The 17,611-nt window shown below is 42.2% G+C and overlaps 1 protein-coding gene across 1 annotated transcript in view; it reads left to right on the top strand.

The window, feature by feature from the left end:
* DOCK6 (dedicator of cytokinesis 6) overlaps positions 1-17,611 on the top strand; it is a 124,474-nt gene that overhangs the window by 57,819 nt on the left and 49,044 nt on the right. The window contains exons 19-25 of the mRNA XM_087711072.1: positions 740-826; positions 3,309-3,540; positions 4,237-4,386; positions 6,119-6,294; positions 10,375-10,479; positions 14,750-14,839; positions 16,625-16,720. Coding sequence (XP_087567198.1) covers positions 740-826; positions 3,309-3,540; positions 4,237-4,386; positions 6,119-6,294; positions 10,375-10,479; positions 14,750-14,839; positions 16,625-16,720 — 936 coding nt within the window. The remainder of the gene's footprint in view (positions 1-739; positions 827-3,308; positions 3,541-4,236; positions 4,387-6,118; positions 6,295-10,374; positions 10,480-14,749; positions 14,840-16,624; positions 16,721-17,611) is intronic.

Genomic DNA, 17,611 nt, shown 5'->3' on the forward strand with positions numbered 1-17,611 from the left:
CTATCTATCATCTATCGGATTGTTGGGGGCGGTATGCTGACTCTGTAAACCGCTTAGAGAGGGCTGAAAGCCCTATGAAGCGGTATATAAGTCTAACTGCTATTGCTATGGCTATTGTGGGTGCAGGGGATGGGTCTTTGACTTTCTTTTGGGTGGGGAAAACCCGGAACCCTGACACACATTTGATTTTAATGCAGTTTCCTAACAATACAATTATATTAAAAAATATTAAAAATATTAAACAATTGTAGTTCTTCATCTGAGAGACGATGCTGAAACTGCCAAACCGCTAAAGATGAAGCAGGCATGTAGTAGCATGGACATAGACCAGGAATCTTGTCTAAAAGATCCCTTAGGGAGGTAGTTAGGAAGGAACGACATTGTTAAGAGCCGAGGTGGCGCAGTGGTTAGGGTGCAGTACTGCAGGCCACTTCAGCTGACTGTTATCTGCAGTTCAGTGGTTCAAATCTCACTGGCTCAGGGTTGACTCAGCCTTCCATCCTTCCGAGGTGGGTGAAATGAGGACCCAGACTGTGGGGGCAATATGCTGACTCTGTAAACCGCTTAGAGAGGGTTGAAAGCCCTATGAGGCAGTATATAAGTCTAACCGCTATTGCTATTGCTAATTTGTGCTAGGATTTTTTTTTTCATTTTTTCAGAATTGTAGCCTATTTCACAATGACTACTAGACTTTCCATGCATTTGTTTATCACTCTTTTTCTGGGTTGCTTCTCTGTAGGTGCCGCTACCTGGCATGAAGTGGGTGGATAATCACAAAGGGGTCTTCAGTGTGGAGGTTCTGGCTGTCTCCTCTGTCCACACCCAGGTGAGAAGATAAATCAGTGGTTGATCTTCCACGTTGCCCCAGAAAAACAAAGAACAAACCAACACTTAGTTGCATAGTCAAGTTGTTTTTCAACTAGGAGTTTGCGTTAGTTTTTTGCATTGTTTTTGCCCCCCCCCCCCAAATCTAAAACAGAAATCTTAGTCCACATATAAATTAATTTTCTTTTTACAAAATACATGCCAAACATGTTTCCAAATTCATAATGTATTTCTTTTTTGGCAGCCTATTAGGCAAAATTGTAAGGACCTGTCCCAGCTGGTCCCTCGGGAAAGTAAGACTATCGAATCCATGAAGTTGAATCAAAAGAGCTTTTACTGAGAGAAAGTGATTGCAGGAAAGCAAGGAGGCATTTGAAAAATCCCGCGCAAAGCAAGCCCCTTGACCAATGCTGCCAGGTTGTTTTGAGAACACTGAATGTACCAGGCAAATAACAGTTTACCCTCAGGGCAGGACGGCCTTGGAACCAGGCTGGGACCAGCTGGGAAGGGAGTGTGCTCTGTCTCCAAAAACAACCCCCCTCCCTAATTCCCAAACAGTTACGGCAAAAGCAAAAGCATGTGAAAATGCCAGCAAGCCTCCTCCCCACCCCTTCCAACAGAATGGCAGGACACAATGGCGGACCTGACATGCCGCCCCCCCTGAACAGAAAGGTTAGTCCTGGAGAATATAATAAAACAGACAGGGAGAGAAGAAACGTAAAACAAGAGAAACGTCATTTGGGTTTTTCAGGATATTTATTATGGAAGCGTTTGATGAGTTTCGGGCTCTAATGTGCCGATGGTCAACCCATTCATTCTGGTTCACCGACAAAAGGGCGAACAACAAAACCGCGCCCGACTAAACCGCGTCGCTGATGTCATCAACAGGGCGACAACAGCGCGGAGAAAGAAGCACGCTGTAAACCCTAAACCTAACCCTAAACCTAACCCTTACCTTAAGTTAAATCGGCTTTCTTTCGACGCGCTCTTTAAAGCGCCCTTCTTTCTCCGCGCTGGCTGTTGTCGCCGCGTTGATGACGTCAGCAACGCGGTTTAGTCGGGCGCGGCTTAGTCGTTCGCCCTTTTGGCGGGTCACGACTCATTCTGAGCTCTTTGGAAGTCTTTCCAGGCCACTAAGTACCTTATGCTTATGGGAATCTAGAATTTCCAGGATTTCAAAGTGCGGCTCCCCTTCTATAATTAAAGGCTCCAGGATTGGTGGAAGTTTAGATCTAAGGGGAAAAATAACCTCTGTAATTATGTATGTTTGTATGTTTGTATGTATATGTACACACACACACACACACACCAGTGGTGGGATTCAAATAATTTAACAACCGGTTCTCTGCCCTAATGACTATCTGGGTAGGTGGGGCTCGGTGGTCATGTGACTGGGTGGGCGTGGCCAACTCAAGGCCACTCAGGTCGATGGGCGCTTCTCCTTAGATGTGACAATGTCATAAGGGTTAAGCGGAGAGGCAGTTTCTGTAAGCAGGTCAATAAAGATGAGGCTAGAAACAACACCAGAATGTTTCCTTCCTGCCTTCCTTACAGGATTAGCCCTGTAAAGTGGGGAAAAACCAAAAGGAGATTTCTTCCAACAACCGGTTCGCTGAACTGCTTAGAAAGTTAACAACCGGTTCTCCCGAATAGGTGTGAACTGGCTGAATCCCACCACTGGTGCACGCGTGCGCGCGCGCACACACACACACACACACATTATACATTTATATTGTCTGTGGATAGAGTTGGTTCTGGGTATCATTCATATTAATCCAGTTCACAATAATAATATTAGTAATCTATCACATTTCTCAAATTTAAGTAATTCTTATTCCACAGAATGGCAGGACACGATGGTGGACTTGAGATCCATTGAGAACAACAGAATGTTCTTAGTGACCCTTAAGTGGATAAAATAGTCTGTATTAGAGACCAAATTTATGAAACATCTGTCTCGCTAAGACAATAAAGGTGATTATTACAGCAGGCTTGGCAGTTCCTGAGGTTCTTACAATGAAAAACGACCAACATTTGATAAAGGGAACTAAAAACAGACCGTAATCTTCCTTCATATAGGGTTGGGTATTATCACACACACACACAAACGCACACACACAAACACACGTGTTGTTAGACTATAATCCCTTCATTCCTGGTCATGATAGTTGGAGATTATGGGCATTACAATTCAGCTGTATCTGGAGAACCATAAATTCTTATCCATCCTTAATATTTGGTATGCATTTTTATCTCTTATCACATCACATTATTGGTACAGATCAGTGTTTCTCAACCTTGGCAACTTGAAGATGTCCGGACTTCAACTCCCAGAATTCCCCAGCCAGCGAATGCTGGCTGGGGAATTCTGGGAGTTGAAGTCCGGACATCTTCAAGTTGCCAAGGTTGAGAAACACTGGTATAGATAAATGATGCTAAAGCCTAATAGATATTCTACACACAGCTATTCTTTATTCTGGCAGGATCCATTCTTGGACAAGTTCTTCGCCTTGATACACGTGCTAGAAGAATACACCTTTCCCTTTCGACTGAAAGATGTGATTCTAACAGAGAGCAACATAGAGTCGGAATTGAAATCTAGTGTGGGCAACTTACGAGTGGCTGGCCTGGAACCCTTGGTGGCCTTCAGTCATCAGATTCTCAACAAGCTGATCCAACTCATTGTGTACCCACCTGTCATTGCAGGGCAGATTGGTGAGTGTTGTATCTGTGGTAATCTCCATTTCCTCTGAAAGGGTTTTCTTGTTATCTGAAACAAGTAGAATAACCTAAAGCAGTGTTTCTCAACCTTGGCAACTTGAAGATGTCTGGACTTCAACTCCCAGAATTCCCCAGCCAGCATTTGCAGAGCTGGCTGGAGGATTCTGGGAGTTGAAGTCCACAAGTCTTAAAGTTGCCAAGTTTGGGAACCACTGCCATACACTGATACCACCATGTCATTACCTGCCACCTGCAGTTTCTGCCTGCTGAAAAGTTTCCCATCCCTGCATGAAAGAGATGATGCTTTGAAGCAGGTGAAATAGAAAAAGGGCAGGAGAAATTCTTCCTTTGTCTTTGTGTGCTTAAAGTAAAAGAAAAGCCCTAGGCATCCATCCTCTGATAGTTTAATTAAAACACATTCAATGTCCACACTGAACTTGTGGCAGCCTCTTCTGGTTTTTCATTCTGCACCACTTTTTTTCATTAGAAGAGGGGGAAACAGCAAATTTTACAGGTGACCGTAGATCTTAAACACACTAAGAACTCCTAATATCAGTTAGAATGCCATAGTTGATGTTTATTGTCAATAAAATGCCCATTTGTTGATGCATGCAATTTCTCTTCCATAACTAATGGAAGAGACTCTGTTTAGTCTCACCTTTTCCCCATTTCTCTTCTTGCTTCTTCCAGTCAACATGGGCCGTGCGGCGTTTGAAGCCATTGCTGTGATGGTGAACCAGATCCACAAGAGCCTGGAGAGCAGCCAAGATCAGCATGGCCACAATCATCTGTTGGCCTCTTATATCTTCTACGTTTTCCGTCTGCCTGTGATGGAGCCAGGTTTGCCAGGGGCCACAAATGCTTGGCATATGTATGGGCAAGCAAAGAGCTGTGTGATCATCTTTCTTATAGGCTGTGAGCCATTTTCATGGCCTGCAGCTCAGCAGTGGAACCATTCCAAGTATTCAGCAAAAAAACTCCTTCACTTCTGGCATTATTGCTATATATCTCTATTAAAATGGAGGAAGCAATTAGCACCATTTATCAATTTAATGCAGAGAACAAAGACTTGTTTACATTTGGCATCTTTAGCTGAACGATTATAAACCTGGGATGACGGATTTAGGTGCTGCTGAGTGGTTCAAAAAGGGATTGCTAAACCAAATTTCAAGGATCAAGAACAGCTTAATGGTTTTTGCGGAGGAGAATATCCTGAGCAGAAATCCTGTCCTATTTGGGATTTTCCCTTTCCCAATTTGAAATTAAAAGTAGAATTTCAGAGGTTCCGACTATAGGTAGCTGTCAGGCACACTTCATTTAATAATCAGGAAAGAAACCACTCAAAAACCACTCATTTGTTTGAAATCAAGTGTACTTTTACTAATTATAAACGAACAGTAGCGAAGCTAAGCTGAATCTGGTTAATTAGGCGTGAAAGCAAAGAATATCATGTATAGGTCAATCCCCTCCCCTTGGCACCCCGGTCCATAGTCCAATTATAATTCACCCAACTGTCAGGTGGGAGATATCTTCAAAAAACATCATCAGGGTGGAATGCCGGACAGTTAACCTTGGCGGGAAACTCCCTTCCTCCACATGCGCAATGAGGTGCTCAGGACAGCTTCTAGAATATTCCTCCAGCACATCATGATTCCCCTCCCAAATACCATGCCCCCCCTCCCCGTTACAATGGCAGCCGAAGCAGCAGCAAAGCAGAGGCTGACAGTAGCCTTTACTTAATGACCACAATTGGGACCAGCTGCGTCACTAAGTGATGAGACATTAACAAAAATATCAGCCGATCAGACGTACATTGTCACTTCTGCTGCGAGTATCAAGCAAATCACCACAGATTATTAAGTGAGACATGTGGCTCACCGTGGATTACAGTTTTACTATCAATTTCTCCATCAGCTTTGCTTGTTGGTATCCAGCTGTGAAGAGTGGCATGGTGCCCATGGGACATCGCAACAGTTGTAAAGGTCCATTGGTTGCAAAGTGCCCAAATGTCACCCACAAGATTTGCAAGGATATTATCATAAGTGTTGGGACTGATCATAAAGTTACCATTGTAATTTCTAATGGTCACTAAACAGGGCAGTCATTAAGTGAGGTTTTACATTAAGTGTAATGTGGTTGCTTACCCAATCTCTCCACTTCCTCCCATTGCAAGCAGCCAAGATTGAGAACAGCACAACATGCTCCGTTATAAGTAGCAGGAGGACGAGGGTTAAAATAGTACTCATATAACATACAGCGTTAAAGGAACATCCTGTAATAGCTTTTTAACAGTATTTTGACACAAAATTAAATCCAAGAAGTTCTAGTAGTGAAATTGCAGTAGAAAAATATTTTAATGAGTTTTCTGAAAAGAAGGAGCTGGAGCACCCTAATGGAAAAGAGGAGAGATTAGTCTCAAATTTGTGACAATTTCCCCTCTGCTTGAATGAAAGAGAATCTAATAATGGACAGCTCAGTCACAACATGAGAGATTCATAGACATTTTTAAACATCTGCACAAGGGATAGAAGAAGTCACTCTCCCAGTCTGACTCACTCTGTATTTCTTCCAGAGTCCGGAGTGCCACCACACAGTGGTGCCCTCCAATATGCTACCTTGTCCCGGGCAACTGGGCGCCCGGTCAGCCTTAACCTCTCCCACTCCAAAAGTATCAGCAACAGCAATCCTGACCTGACCACCACACCAACTTCCCCCGATGAAGAGGTTCAGAAGATTATCGGCAGCAAGGTTGGTACAACACCCCTCTGACCCTGTCCTTCCCAAGAAGAAGGAGGTTTAGTTGCCAAGCAGTCTGCTAAAATCGCGGTCTTTGAAGTGCCAGGTGATAATCAGGCATTTTGGTTTTTCACAGTTCCAACACTGTGTTCTTGTGATTGTATTTTACTGTGCTGTTCTTTATGTATGTTTCTGTTCTTATAATTAGTACTCTGCTGCTTTTGTACAGTTTTAATAGTTTGTTCCCTACCCAGAAAAAAAATACTAATAGGCAATTTATAATAAATACATTCTACCACACAGAATGATTGCAAAATGGATATGTGAAGATTTGTAGACCTAGAAATGTTTTCTGGCTTTTCAAAGTGTGTGTATGCTCATCAGATTAGCCTGGGCATCTGCTTCACAGAGTGGGCTAGTCCTAGATTCTAATCTGGACATAGAGAAATTTTGTTTTCTGTATCAAATGTGACCTGAAGGGATTTATTATCCTCTGTACAAAGTCCCTCTCTCTCCATTTCTCCTACCCAGCACAGAGAAAAAAACAAAATAGTGAATTATAATGTATGTTTTCCTCCCCCAGCTCTAAGGCAACGTCCTTCTCTTAGTGCTAAGTTATAAACAGTCCCTGCTTCAGTTGACTTGCATTGATCGCCTGGGGAGATGGGACTGGGAAGTGTGTATGTATGTGAATGCGTGTGTCTGTGTGGGGTGGGCATATTTGTGTAAATTTGGGGAAAGGCATGCCAACATTGGCTCCACCAACCTCCATTGTTGGCACTTTTGAAGCGATCAGATATTTTCCTCCAATCTTTATGCTTCGGGCTTCCTAGAGAAAGGTTTTTCGTAGTTCACTTCTTAAATAGAGTCCATTGCCCTGCATACGTTTGGATTTATAGGAGAATCTGATCTTAGCTTTCCATGGAAGCAGCATTTACAGGACTTAGTGTAACATTTGTCTTACATGCAATTATTATCATTCTTACTTTTTTTCTTTCTCCCTTTCTTTCCAAAGCCTTAAGTTCGAATGTTCTTTTTTTTAAATGCAACCACTGAACCGTAAAACCACCAAAAGATTTCTTTGGAAGTAGCAACTTTAGAACAGTTCTCAGTGAAATTGCACCAGCAATTTGATTCTGCCCAACATCTGTGCTATATGAAAAGCAAATCTCAATTTGATAGAAAAACATTGGCTGTGCTACTAAAGGGAAATGATTCTGTTGCCTGGCAATTCGGGCTGCCCTATGTGGCCCAGAGTTATTACTGGCAAACATTTATCTACATAATTCTATTAATTGGACTCAGATGGAATTATTAACAGACTGTAATTAATAAAGCAATCTGAGAGAGTCTCTCTGTGAGGGCCATTCTTTATGATGGATACTATAAAATGGCACCTTAGTGGGCAGGGCAGCTGAGACGGATAGCTAACTTCCCAGAAGACACGCTCAGGAGCCAAAACGATCTTGACAGACTTGAACAATGGACCATATCCAACAACATGAAATTTAATGTGAGGAAAGCAAGGTTTTACACTTCAATCAAATGTACAAATACAGATTATGTGAAACCTGGCTCAAAAACAGGAACTGTGAGAAGGACCTTGGAGTCCTAGTGGATGATAACTTAAATATGAACAAGCGGTGTGCGGTACCAGTAGTAGCCAAAATAGCTAATGCAATCCTTGGTTGTATAAACAGAGGCATAGAATCAAAACCACTTGAAGTATTAGTATCACTTTATAAAACTTTAGTAAGACCACGCCTGGAATACTACATCCAGTTTTGGTCACCACATTACAAAAAAAAGATATTGAGATTGGAAAAAGTGCAGAGAAGAGCAACTAAAGTGATTAAGGTCCTCCTGGAGACCAAAACATGAAGAATGGTTGCAAGATTTGGGTTTGGCTGTTCTAGAAAAAAGAAGGACTAGGGGTGACTTGATAGCAGCCTTCCAGTATTTAAAAGGATGCCACAAAGGTGGTGTCAACTTATTTTCCAAAGCACCTATATAGGCAGGACAAGAAACAATGGATGAAAACTCATTAAGAAGAGAAGCAAACTGGAATTGAGAAGAAATTTCATAACATTGAGAACAATTAACCAGTGGAACAGCTGGCCTTCAGAAGTTGTGGGTGCTGGAGGTTTTTAAGAAGAAGCTGGACAGTCACTTGTCTGAAATGGCATAGGGCAGTGTTTCTCAACCTTGGCTACTTGAAGATGTCCGGACTTCAACTCCCAGAATTCCCCAGCCAGCATTCGCTGGCTGGGGAATTCTGGGAGTTGAAGTCCAGACATCTTCAAGTAGCCAAGGTTGAGAAACACTGGTATAGGATCTTCTGCTTGAGCAGAGGGTTGGACTAGAAGACTTCCAAAGTCCCTTCCAGCTCTATTTTGATTGATTATTGATTATTATGGAATCTGGACAATATTTGATTTAGAACCACCTCCTCCAGCCTATTTCCCTCAGATGCATTAGTGCAGAGGTGTCAAACTTGCAGCCCGCGGGCCAGACACACACTGCCGTGCCCACCCCTGTTTTAGTGAAGGGGAAAACAGTTGAGATATGTCACGTGACAACGGCAGGTTTGACACCCCTGTATTAGAGAATAACTCCTGGGATTCCTTCCTCAGGCTGTCTTGAAGTGCTGTTGATCATAGATGCTTGCCTCTTGTCCCACACCACCAGCAAAGTCAGAGGGCTGCTGAGGAGAGATGCGTGAGGACTAGAGTGTTGTCGTTCTCACTGTTGGAAGGAGAAAGCTTCACTTAATGCAGCAAAAATTGGATGATGTGTCATGCAAGTGGGAAATACTGAGTCCCCCCTCCCCCCCTTGTTTTGGCTTTCTATTGTGGCAATTTATGGCGTGCTAAGCGCTTTTAAAGGCTTCAAGTGTCTTATTTTTTCCTACCAAACGTTGGAAAGAAATCATGCTGATTCTCACCAATTTTTAGTAAATGTGTTTTTATTTTCCATTTTCATTTTTGTACAGTCACATATATACTGTGCACAACCGGGGCCATATAACATTAAACAATAAACACAGCCATTCCTCTTGTCAACAATACCCCCCAAAATAGAAACCCAATGTACCTCTTCGACCCTCCATACACCCTTTCTTTCGCCCCCCTCCAACTTTCCATCTTCCCTCCATCATTCCCCTCTACCCTACTTCCCCTCCCCCTCTACCACTCCTCTCTCCCGATACACTCCCTCCCTTCCTTCTCACCCTCCCTCCCATCCTCTCTCCCACCCTCTCTACCCCTCTTTCTTCTATCCCTCTACTCCTCCCTTCGGTGTATTTCTACAATCTATTAATAGATTCTCACCAATTTTGTAGACGAAGAAACAACTCTAGAAGTGGTTGTGGACCTGCAGTTCGTGCTTCTGAATAGCAGATCAAATAGCAAATTGAAATCCAAGGAGAGTCTTCTCATCGGAAAAGCAGAAGCAGCCATGCCAGTAATGTGGAGGAAAAGAATCTATATTAAAATAATAATTTATTAGGCCAACTGCAGGTTTTCCAAACTACATGCAAGCATTTAAGATTTCAGAAACAATTTTCTCAGGCAAGATGAAGAAAGAGACAGAGAGAGACAGAGACATATATATCAAGAGCCGAGGTGGCACAGTGGTTAAATGCAGCACTGCAGGCTACTTCAGCTGACTGCAGTTCTGCAGTTCGGCTGTTCAAATCTCACCGGCTCAGGGTTGACTCAGCCTTCCATCCTTCCGAGGTGGGTGAAATGAGGACCCGGATTGTTATTGGGGGCGATATGCTGACTCTGTAAACCGCTTAGAGAGGGCTGAAAGCCCTAGGAAGCGGTATATAAGTCTAACTGCTATTGCTATTGCTATCAAGGAAAGAGGCCTAGACAGTTCCAGATTCCCTTCTGGCTTAACAGAATAATAGCACTAAAATTCCTCTCTCTTTTTTGCTACCACTAAACCATCAAAATTTATCTTCTTTTAAACTACAGCAGGAGTGGTTGTGGCTTTTTTCTGAAGCAGCCAATGTGGTTCTTTTGCCCTGATCATTGTATCTGTTGTGATTATTTTTCCTTTCATGCTGTTTTTCTACATATCGCCTAGGGGATCGACCGCTCTCACTCTTGGGTCAACTCTGCCTATGCCCCCGGAGGCCCCAAGTCCGTGTTTCGCAGGAACCATCCGAACTCCAGCACGGACCTGAAGCAGGTGCCTTTCCTCTCCCTTCAATTGTAGTGCTTGTAGCTTCTTCCTTTGGCTTGTCCAAGTCCATCTGCAGTCGCGGCCAGGTTCAGATGGAGAATAAAGCCTCCCAAAGGGCTGAAGAGGGGGGCTGCTGAGCCCTTTCCCTGGCCATCCACTGTATTTTCACAGTGAATGAGTTTCCCTTATTGAACATTCCAATGTTCTCCTCTTTCCCTTTGCCACACTGAACGTTTAATGGGATGCAGAGGAACATGGCATGCCTTCTAGAAAAAAGAGCAGTGGCATGACGGGATGCGCGCAAAGCTTTCTTGCTAGGACAGAGCATGCTGTCTTTTTTTATTCTGGAAGCACTTGAGCTGGGCTCAGAGAAAGAACTTGTCTGTAATGGCATTTGGGAAATCTTGAATACTTCCATGGATAATTTAGATTTGTGCTTACTGATTTGTGCTTGCTGTACATTCTGGTTCCCAGCATCAGCATGGCCAGGCTATTTGATGCTTGCTGCAGGTAGCCAGATGAATACGAAGGGATGCTGGTAGGCAGAGGCAGAATTTCCTTTTCTTATTTTCTTCCCCAAGAACTACTCTGCGTCTTATAGTCCAAAAAGTAGGTAATACTTAATTCAGACTTTCTGAGTTCTCAAGATATCAAGAAAGATTGTGGCTGTGCAATTCATTCCTTTATCCTTTGCTGCTTGCCTAGCCAATAAGAGGCTCCTAATTTTACCTGTGCATTTTGGTCCTTTTTCTACACTGAATGTAGAAGCGTTTGGGCTTCAACCCCCAAGCTGCAATCATAGATGGGTGGTAGATGTTGGTTTGGTTACTGCTCTTAGCCAGTTAGGAAAAGCTCAGTTTTCTGTTTTAACTTTGATTATAACATTGTTCTCTGAGCATTTGCTGTAGCCCTGGAAAGAAATGGTTAATTCTTTTGATCCTTCGAGGAATCCGAGGAAAGAAGGCATTGATGTTATTTGTTGAAAACATCCTTAATAGGTTGTCTTCCCGAAATATTTTATTTTATTTCACATCCCAAATTCCTACTCAGCATAGTGAAGGCTGCTGTTGTGAGGTGTACGTCCTAAATATGGTGGGGTCGAGAGTTGGATTTCTGTCCTTCAGGAAAAGATAACACTCTACTAAACATACTTGCTCTGCGAGCAATGTAAATCTCGTGCTTTTACTGAAGTGCACATATATATTTGGAGATGTGTGTGTGTGTGTGTTTGTGTGTACATGTCTGTGCACATGCTGAAGAACCACAAGTTTGAATTGTAGTTCTGATACAAGATGGTTTGTTTTCTAGATTTCATTACATAGGACGGTATTTGAGGTATATAACACGAGTTATATTTTTTGAGTTCAGTTTTTTTCATACGTTCTTCTTGAATTTGACTAACAGATCTATAAAATTTGACTAGTTTGCAGATCAGGAGTGAAGTTCCTGTAATCATAAAGAGGTGAATTTACAATTGCAAATTTACCTCTTTATGGTTACAACATAACTCTCTTCTTTCTATAATTTATCCTATTCAACATATTGAAGAGCACTGGGCCTAAAACAGAACTTTGTGGTAGTCCCCTGCTTACTTCTCTCCATGTAGATGTTACACCGTTAACGACAACTCATTGAGTAAGGTTTATCAGCCAGTTACAAATCCATCTGGTGGTGATGCTGTCTATCTCACATTTTTCTAGCATACCAAGAAGTGAGCGGGGTCTTCTTTGTTGAATCCTTTGCTGAAGTCTACATATACTCCGTCCACTGCATTTCACTTTTAGTAGACTAAATTAGTCTACTAATATAATCACTTGGTCGAAGAATGAAAAAAGATTGGTTTGGCATGGTCTGTTTTTAACAAGCCCATGCTGACTTTTAGTTATAACTTTATTTGTTTCTAGACGTTCTAGATTTTTTTTAATCTTATCTTTTACAGTATCTTCCCAGGTATTGATGTTAGGCTGATTGGTTTCCTGGGTCTGTTTTTCTTTTTCTTTTCTGAAGATGGAGGCCACATCAAGTCTTTTCTAGCCCACTGGTAGTTCCCCAGTGTTCCAGGATTTTTGAAAGACATGGTACAATATTTCTGAGATGACATCTACTAGCTCTTTCAGAAATCTGGGATGTAAACCATCAGGTCCGGGGATTTATATTTGTCAAGATCAAATAGGTGTTCTCTAACCATTTTCTTGTTTATTTTAATTTTTATTTCTAGTCAATTTTTTTACAGTTATGTTTTTGGTAAGTTGGGCCGTCGTTTCCTTTTGCGTGAAGAATGATGCAAAGTGTGTGTTAAAGCAGCTCTGCTTTCTCTCTACTGACTGTTACTTCCTTGTCATCTTTTCTCTTAAGTGGATTTGCTGTTTCCTTGACTTCTTTCTTGTTATTTATATGTTTATAAATATAAATTAAATTTAAATTAAGAAGTCTATAAGGTATTTCCAATCAGCAATAAACATAGTTACTGATTTTTCTCTGATCAAAATAGTCACCAATTAGGAGTGAAGTTGATGGGTGATTTTCTAAGGCTCGTGGCAAGATAGAAGATTAAGGATAATAACTAACACCCCAGATAAGTCATAACATGTTATTTAAAACACGGAATCAAAAGTGAGATCTGCTTTTGATCAAATACAGTTATATATTCAAGTCACGGTTGGTGTGGATCTGTGTGTTTGAAAAACAGAGAGAGAGAAAGAGTTGGAAAAATATTTTGAAAATATTGAACTTATCTTTGCGAGCTGCTATAAATTTCAGAAGTTATGATTTCTTTGCCATTGCATGATTGCCATTGTGCTGGTTTTCTTACTGTCTTTTCATTCTTGCTCATACTATTTACTTTAAACAAGCCATGGTTTCATCCACAAGAGTAAACAGTTAAATTTTCTAAGCTGGCGAGTTAATCATTCCCAGTGATTTATTTGCATAACTTTTAATTTCGTAAAACACATTATTATTTTTTTGCTCCGTTGGACAGCTTTACAGCTTCTACCATTTCAAGCACAGTGTTGACTCTTGGAACTCATTTACGATGTGAATGAACCTTGAGCTTGAAAGTTCCTCTTGTCCTCTGCCCTTGAAAGTGAAAATTTTCTTTTTTAAAATATTAAGGTACCACAGTTTTAGCTTATTTCCAAACCCGGACGAATTGTACCAGTCAAAGGTGGTGTTATGAAACAAGCCAGCTTAAAACCATGATTTTGTTAGCTTATTTCAGTCTGCAGTTAAAATGAACAGGCATTTAAATTTCATATATAATGTTAAATTAACTGTTTGGTAACAGGAACAATGCTATTGACCTTTTCTTTACAGTCACTGGAATTTAAGAAGCGAAGCGTGTAATACTAAACCATAGTTAGTTCTATATCCAAACTAAGCCTCGGCATAGTTAGATTATGATTATATATTTGTAATGCTGGCGCAGAAGCAAAGACAGACTCTACTGCCCATCCTGTCCACCTCCCAGATTGTGCTGTTCGGATTTGAGATGCAAACATATACAGTAAGAGAGATTGGAGCCGAGGGTTCCTTTTTCCCTAATCCCAAATAGGTAAATGGACCAAAAATAAGCAGAGTTCCTGCCATTATAATGCCTTTTCTCAGTCATCTCCATTGCAGCACAATGGATAAACAGAGTTTCTGCATATGGGGAAGATGAATCTGATAGCAATAGCAGTTAGACTTATATACCGCTTCATAGGGCTTTCAGCCCTCTCTAAGCGGTTTACAGAGTCAGCCTATCGCCCCCAACAACAATCCGGGTCCTCATTTCACCCACCTCGGAAGGATGGAAGGCTGAGTCAACCTTGAGCCGGTGAGATTAGAATCACTGAACTGCAGAACTGCAGTCAGCTGAAGTAGCCTGCAGTGCTGCATTTAACCACTGCGCCACCTCGGCTCTTCTATGATGCCAGGACAACTGTAAGATAGGCCAGTTTTAGAGGTGGGCAAAGGCAGTGCTGCCCTAAAAGAAAAGAAAAAGGGAAATATCAGCTTCACCCATTTACGCTAACTTTGCAGTAAGTCCCTTTGAGTTGTTTGACCATCTTGAAGCAGCTTCAGAATGAGTAAGTCCCCCAGTTCTTATAACTTTCTGCTTCCTGGCAAAATGTAGCTGGCTTTCGAATTCTAAGCAGCTTTTCCTCAGGTAAGGAAGTTAGGTTCTTTTTCCTTAACCATCATTTCACCATTTCTTCCATTCTGGGTAACACCTCTTCACCATCGCTGTTTCCTCTCTCTTTTTTCTCTCCTGCTGCTCCTCCTCCTCTCACAGGCTGCAGAGTGTGCACCTAATCGTATCTCCTCCTATCTCGAGGGCTCCACTTTTGTGCCGGCAGCTCCGATGAGACCAGCCACCAAAAAGGTAGAGAAGGATTGTTAACCCTGAAATGTTCTCTGTCACACACCGAAATTTGAATTTGAATTTAAAGTTTATTTATATGCCGCCCTTTTCCCTGGGGGGACTCAGGGCGGCTTACAACTTAAAAAGGGGGGGGGGACAAACTTTTAACATATAAGACCAAATACATAATTAAAACACAACATTCATACCATTCGGGCGGGTTGTAGTCTTAACCCCAGGCCTGACGGGATAGCCAGGTTCTGAGGGCTGTGCGGAAGGTCTGGAGGGTGGTGAGGGTACGAATTTCCACGGGGAGATCGTTCCACAGGGTCGGAGCTGCCACCGAGAAGGCTCTCCTCCGCATAGTTGCCAGTCGACATACGAAATGTTGATCCTCGGCACCCTTGGGAGGGAGATGCAGTGAGGCAAACTTAGAATTTAGCCAAAAGACATTTTAATCAGAAACTCTGTTGAAAACTGAAAGTAATAATATGATATTACAGGAATGAATGCATGGAATGTGGTAACATAAGCTCTGCAGATTGGCATAGGTTTGGCTGATGCTCATCTTTCCTTTGGTCGGGAATATTCCAGAACCTGCTGACTGCAAGAACCCAACAACGCTACAGTAGTAAATTATGATCAGCCGATCCCTTATAGTAGTTCAGTTTCCTGGGTCCTTCTGTTTTCACTCTTCACTTCTGTTCTAACTGAAGATCATGTTGGACTTTCCCACTTCCTCCTTGACTTATGACTTTGGTTTTTCCATACGTGATATGTAACACCTCAGACTTTCTTCTCAAGCCAATCTTCTCAATTGCTCTTGGAGTCCAGAAAATTTACCAGGACAGTGTGTGTAGACTTGGCTGTTCATGGCTATTTGACTTAAGCTGCCTGAAGTAGGAGCTCTTGCAAGTTGGAGCTTGGAGAGGGAGAACCACTATCATTTGTTGGCTACTTCAGTCAGTGTCCTGTGATTGAAGATTTTTTCCTTTTATCTCCTTGATGGATGAATAATGGCTGACCTTTTTCAATTAAAAAAGCCAGCACAGAAGGAAGCACTTCTGGAAGTATATCTGTTTCCAAGTGTGCAACTGGTTCTGGTGGATAGACGCTGCTGTTATCTCTAGATACAGTATTTAGAGAACTCAAAAATGCAAAATTATAGCCACGTAGACTCAGTAATATTAGTATGTATGTCCCAAATGCTTGGAATGTCAGCCCAAGTTGTTTAAGGCATTTTCTTTAAAGATTGGAACGTATTGTATCGTTTTAAAGCATTTGGTACCCAGCCATGAATGTAGATCAGGCAGGTCGTGATGGATAATTTGGACAATACCTATGTAATTTGATAGGGGGATAACAATGCCACAAAAATCTGATATTTTCTATCAATCTAGCTGGCTTTCAGAAAGTTGTCTCTTCTTGTGGGTCTTGCAGTAGGAAACAGAAAGCCTTGGGGCCACAATGTTATAATTTGAGTTGGAGGGCATTTCCAGATAAGATTTTTATTTTATGATGGATCAGTGTTATTTACAGACTTTTATGCAAGGAGTCCAGACACCCTCATCCGGCGTAGTTCTCCCAGATTTATGCTAGTCCCACCACTCTTCCTGTTATATTTCTTCTGTGGAAAATCTGTTCCGGGGGGGACGGGACCAGTAGAGGTGCAGTATGCCTTTTGCTTTACAGTAGAGTACTAGGAGTTTGTGGGAAAACAAAAATAGGGATGATTCTGAATAGTTCAGTACAGCATGCCATGACCTTTTTTCTTTGTAACTCTCTTCTTGCTGTCTGGGCCCGCAGCTACTTCATGAAGAACTGATCCTCCAGTGGGTGGTGAGCACCAGTTCTGTGCGGGAAGCTGCTTTGCATCAATCCTGGTTCTTCTTCCAGCTGATGGTATGTTCAGACTGCCAGTCTTTAGCGTCAGAAACATTGGATTCTCTTCACTTGTTTACTTAAAAATAGGCAACCTTCTTGCTGTCAATGAAGAAATTTTTGTTTTGTACAATACAAACGTTTCCAACTCCCTGCTTTGTCCTTCTGTGTATTTAGATATAGTTCAGTTCAGTTCAGTTTATTGTATTTATATGCCGTCCTTTTCCCCCGAAGGGGACTCAGGGCAGCTCACAACTCGAAGGGGGGGATACAGACAAAAATTTAAAAAACAAGCATAACAATATATAATTTAAAACTCACAACAGTCATACCATTCGAGACGGGGGGGCAACAGCTCTTTAGCCCCAGGCCTGTCGGAACAGCCAGGTTTTGAGGGCTTTGCGGAAGGCCTGGAGGGTGGTGAGGGTTCGAATCTCCACGGGGAGTTCGTTCCAAAGGGTCGGAGCAGCCACAGAGAAGGCTCTCCTCCGGGTAATTGTCCTACCATTTGTATTTGGGAGTATAGGATTGGCAATCAGTCATGATCAATCATGCTTTCCAGATTTGAAACGAAGCCCTTGTTCACACATTTTGTTCTGTTTAACTGTCTCTAGGTCTCCAGTAAAGAGGGCGAAAGATCCCTTCTCTAAGGAAAATGGCAAAACTAGTCAGTGATGAAATAAGAGTCCTTATTGGAGATACAATTCTTAAGTTTACTAAAGCACAGGCTTAAGTACACTCCCGTGACCCGCCAAATGCGCGGTAGACATATGCGCGTGTGACAAAATGGCGCTGATCAAAACGCAACGACAAAATCGCAACGGCAAAAGCACGATGACAAGCACAATAAAGGGTTAGGGTTGTTGATGGCGCGATTTTGTCGTCGCGCATTTGTCGGTGCGCATTTGTCGA

The sequence above is a fragment of the Thamnophis sirtalis genome, unplaced genomic scaffold (genome assembly GCF_051295495.1).
Source record: "Thamnophis sirtalis isolate CommonGarterSnake01/CBP01778 unplaced genomic scaffold, rThaSir2_p1.2 scaffold_3, whole genome shotgun sequence".
NCBI lineage: Eukaryota > Metazoa > Chordata > Lepidosauria > Squamata > Natricidae > Thamnophis > Thamnophis sirtalis.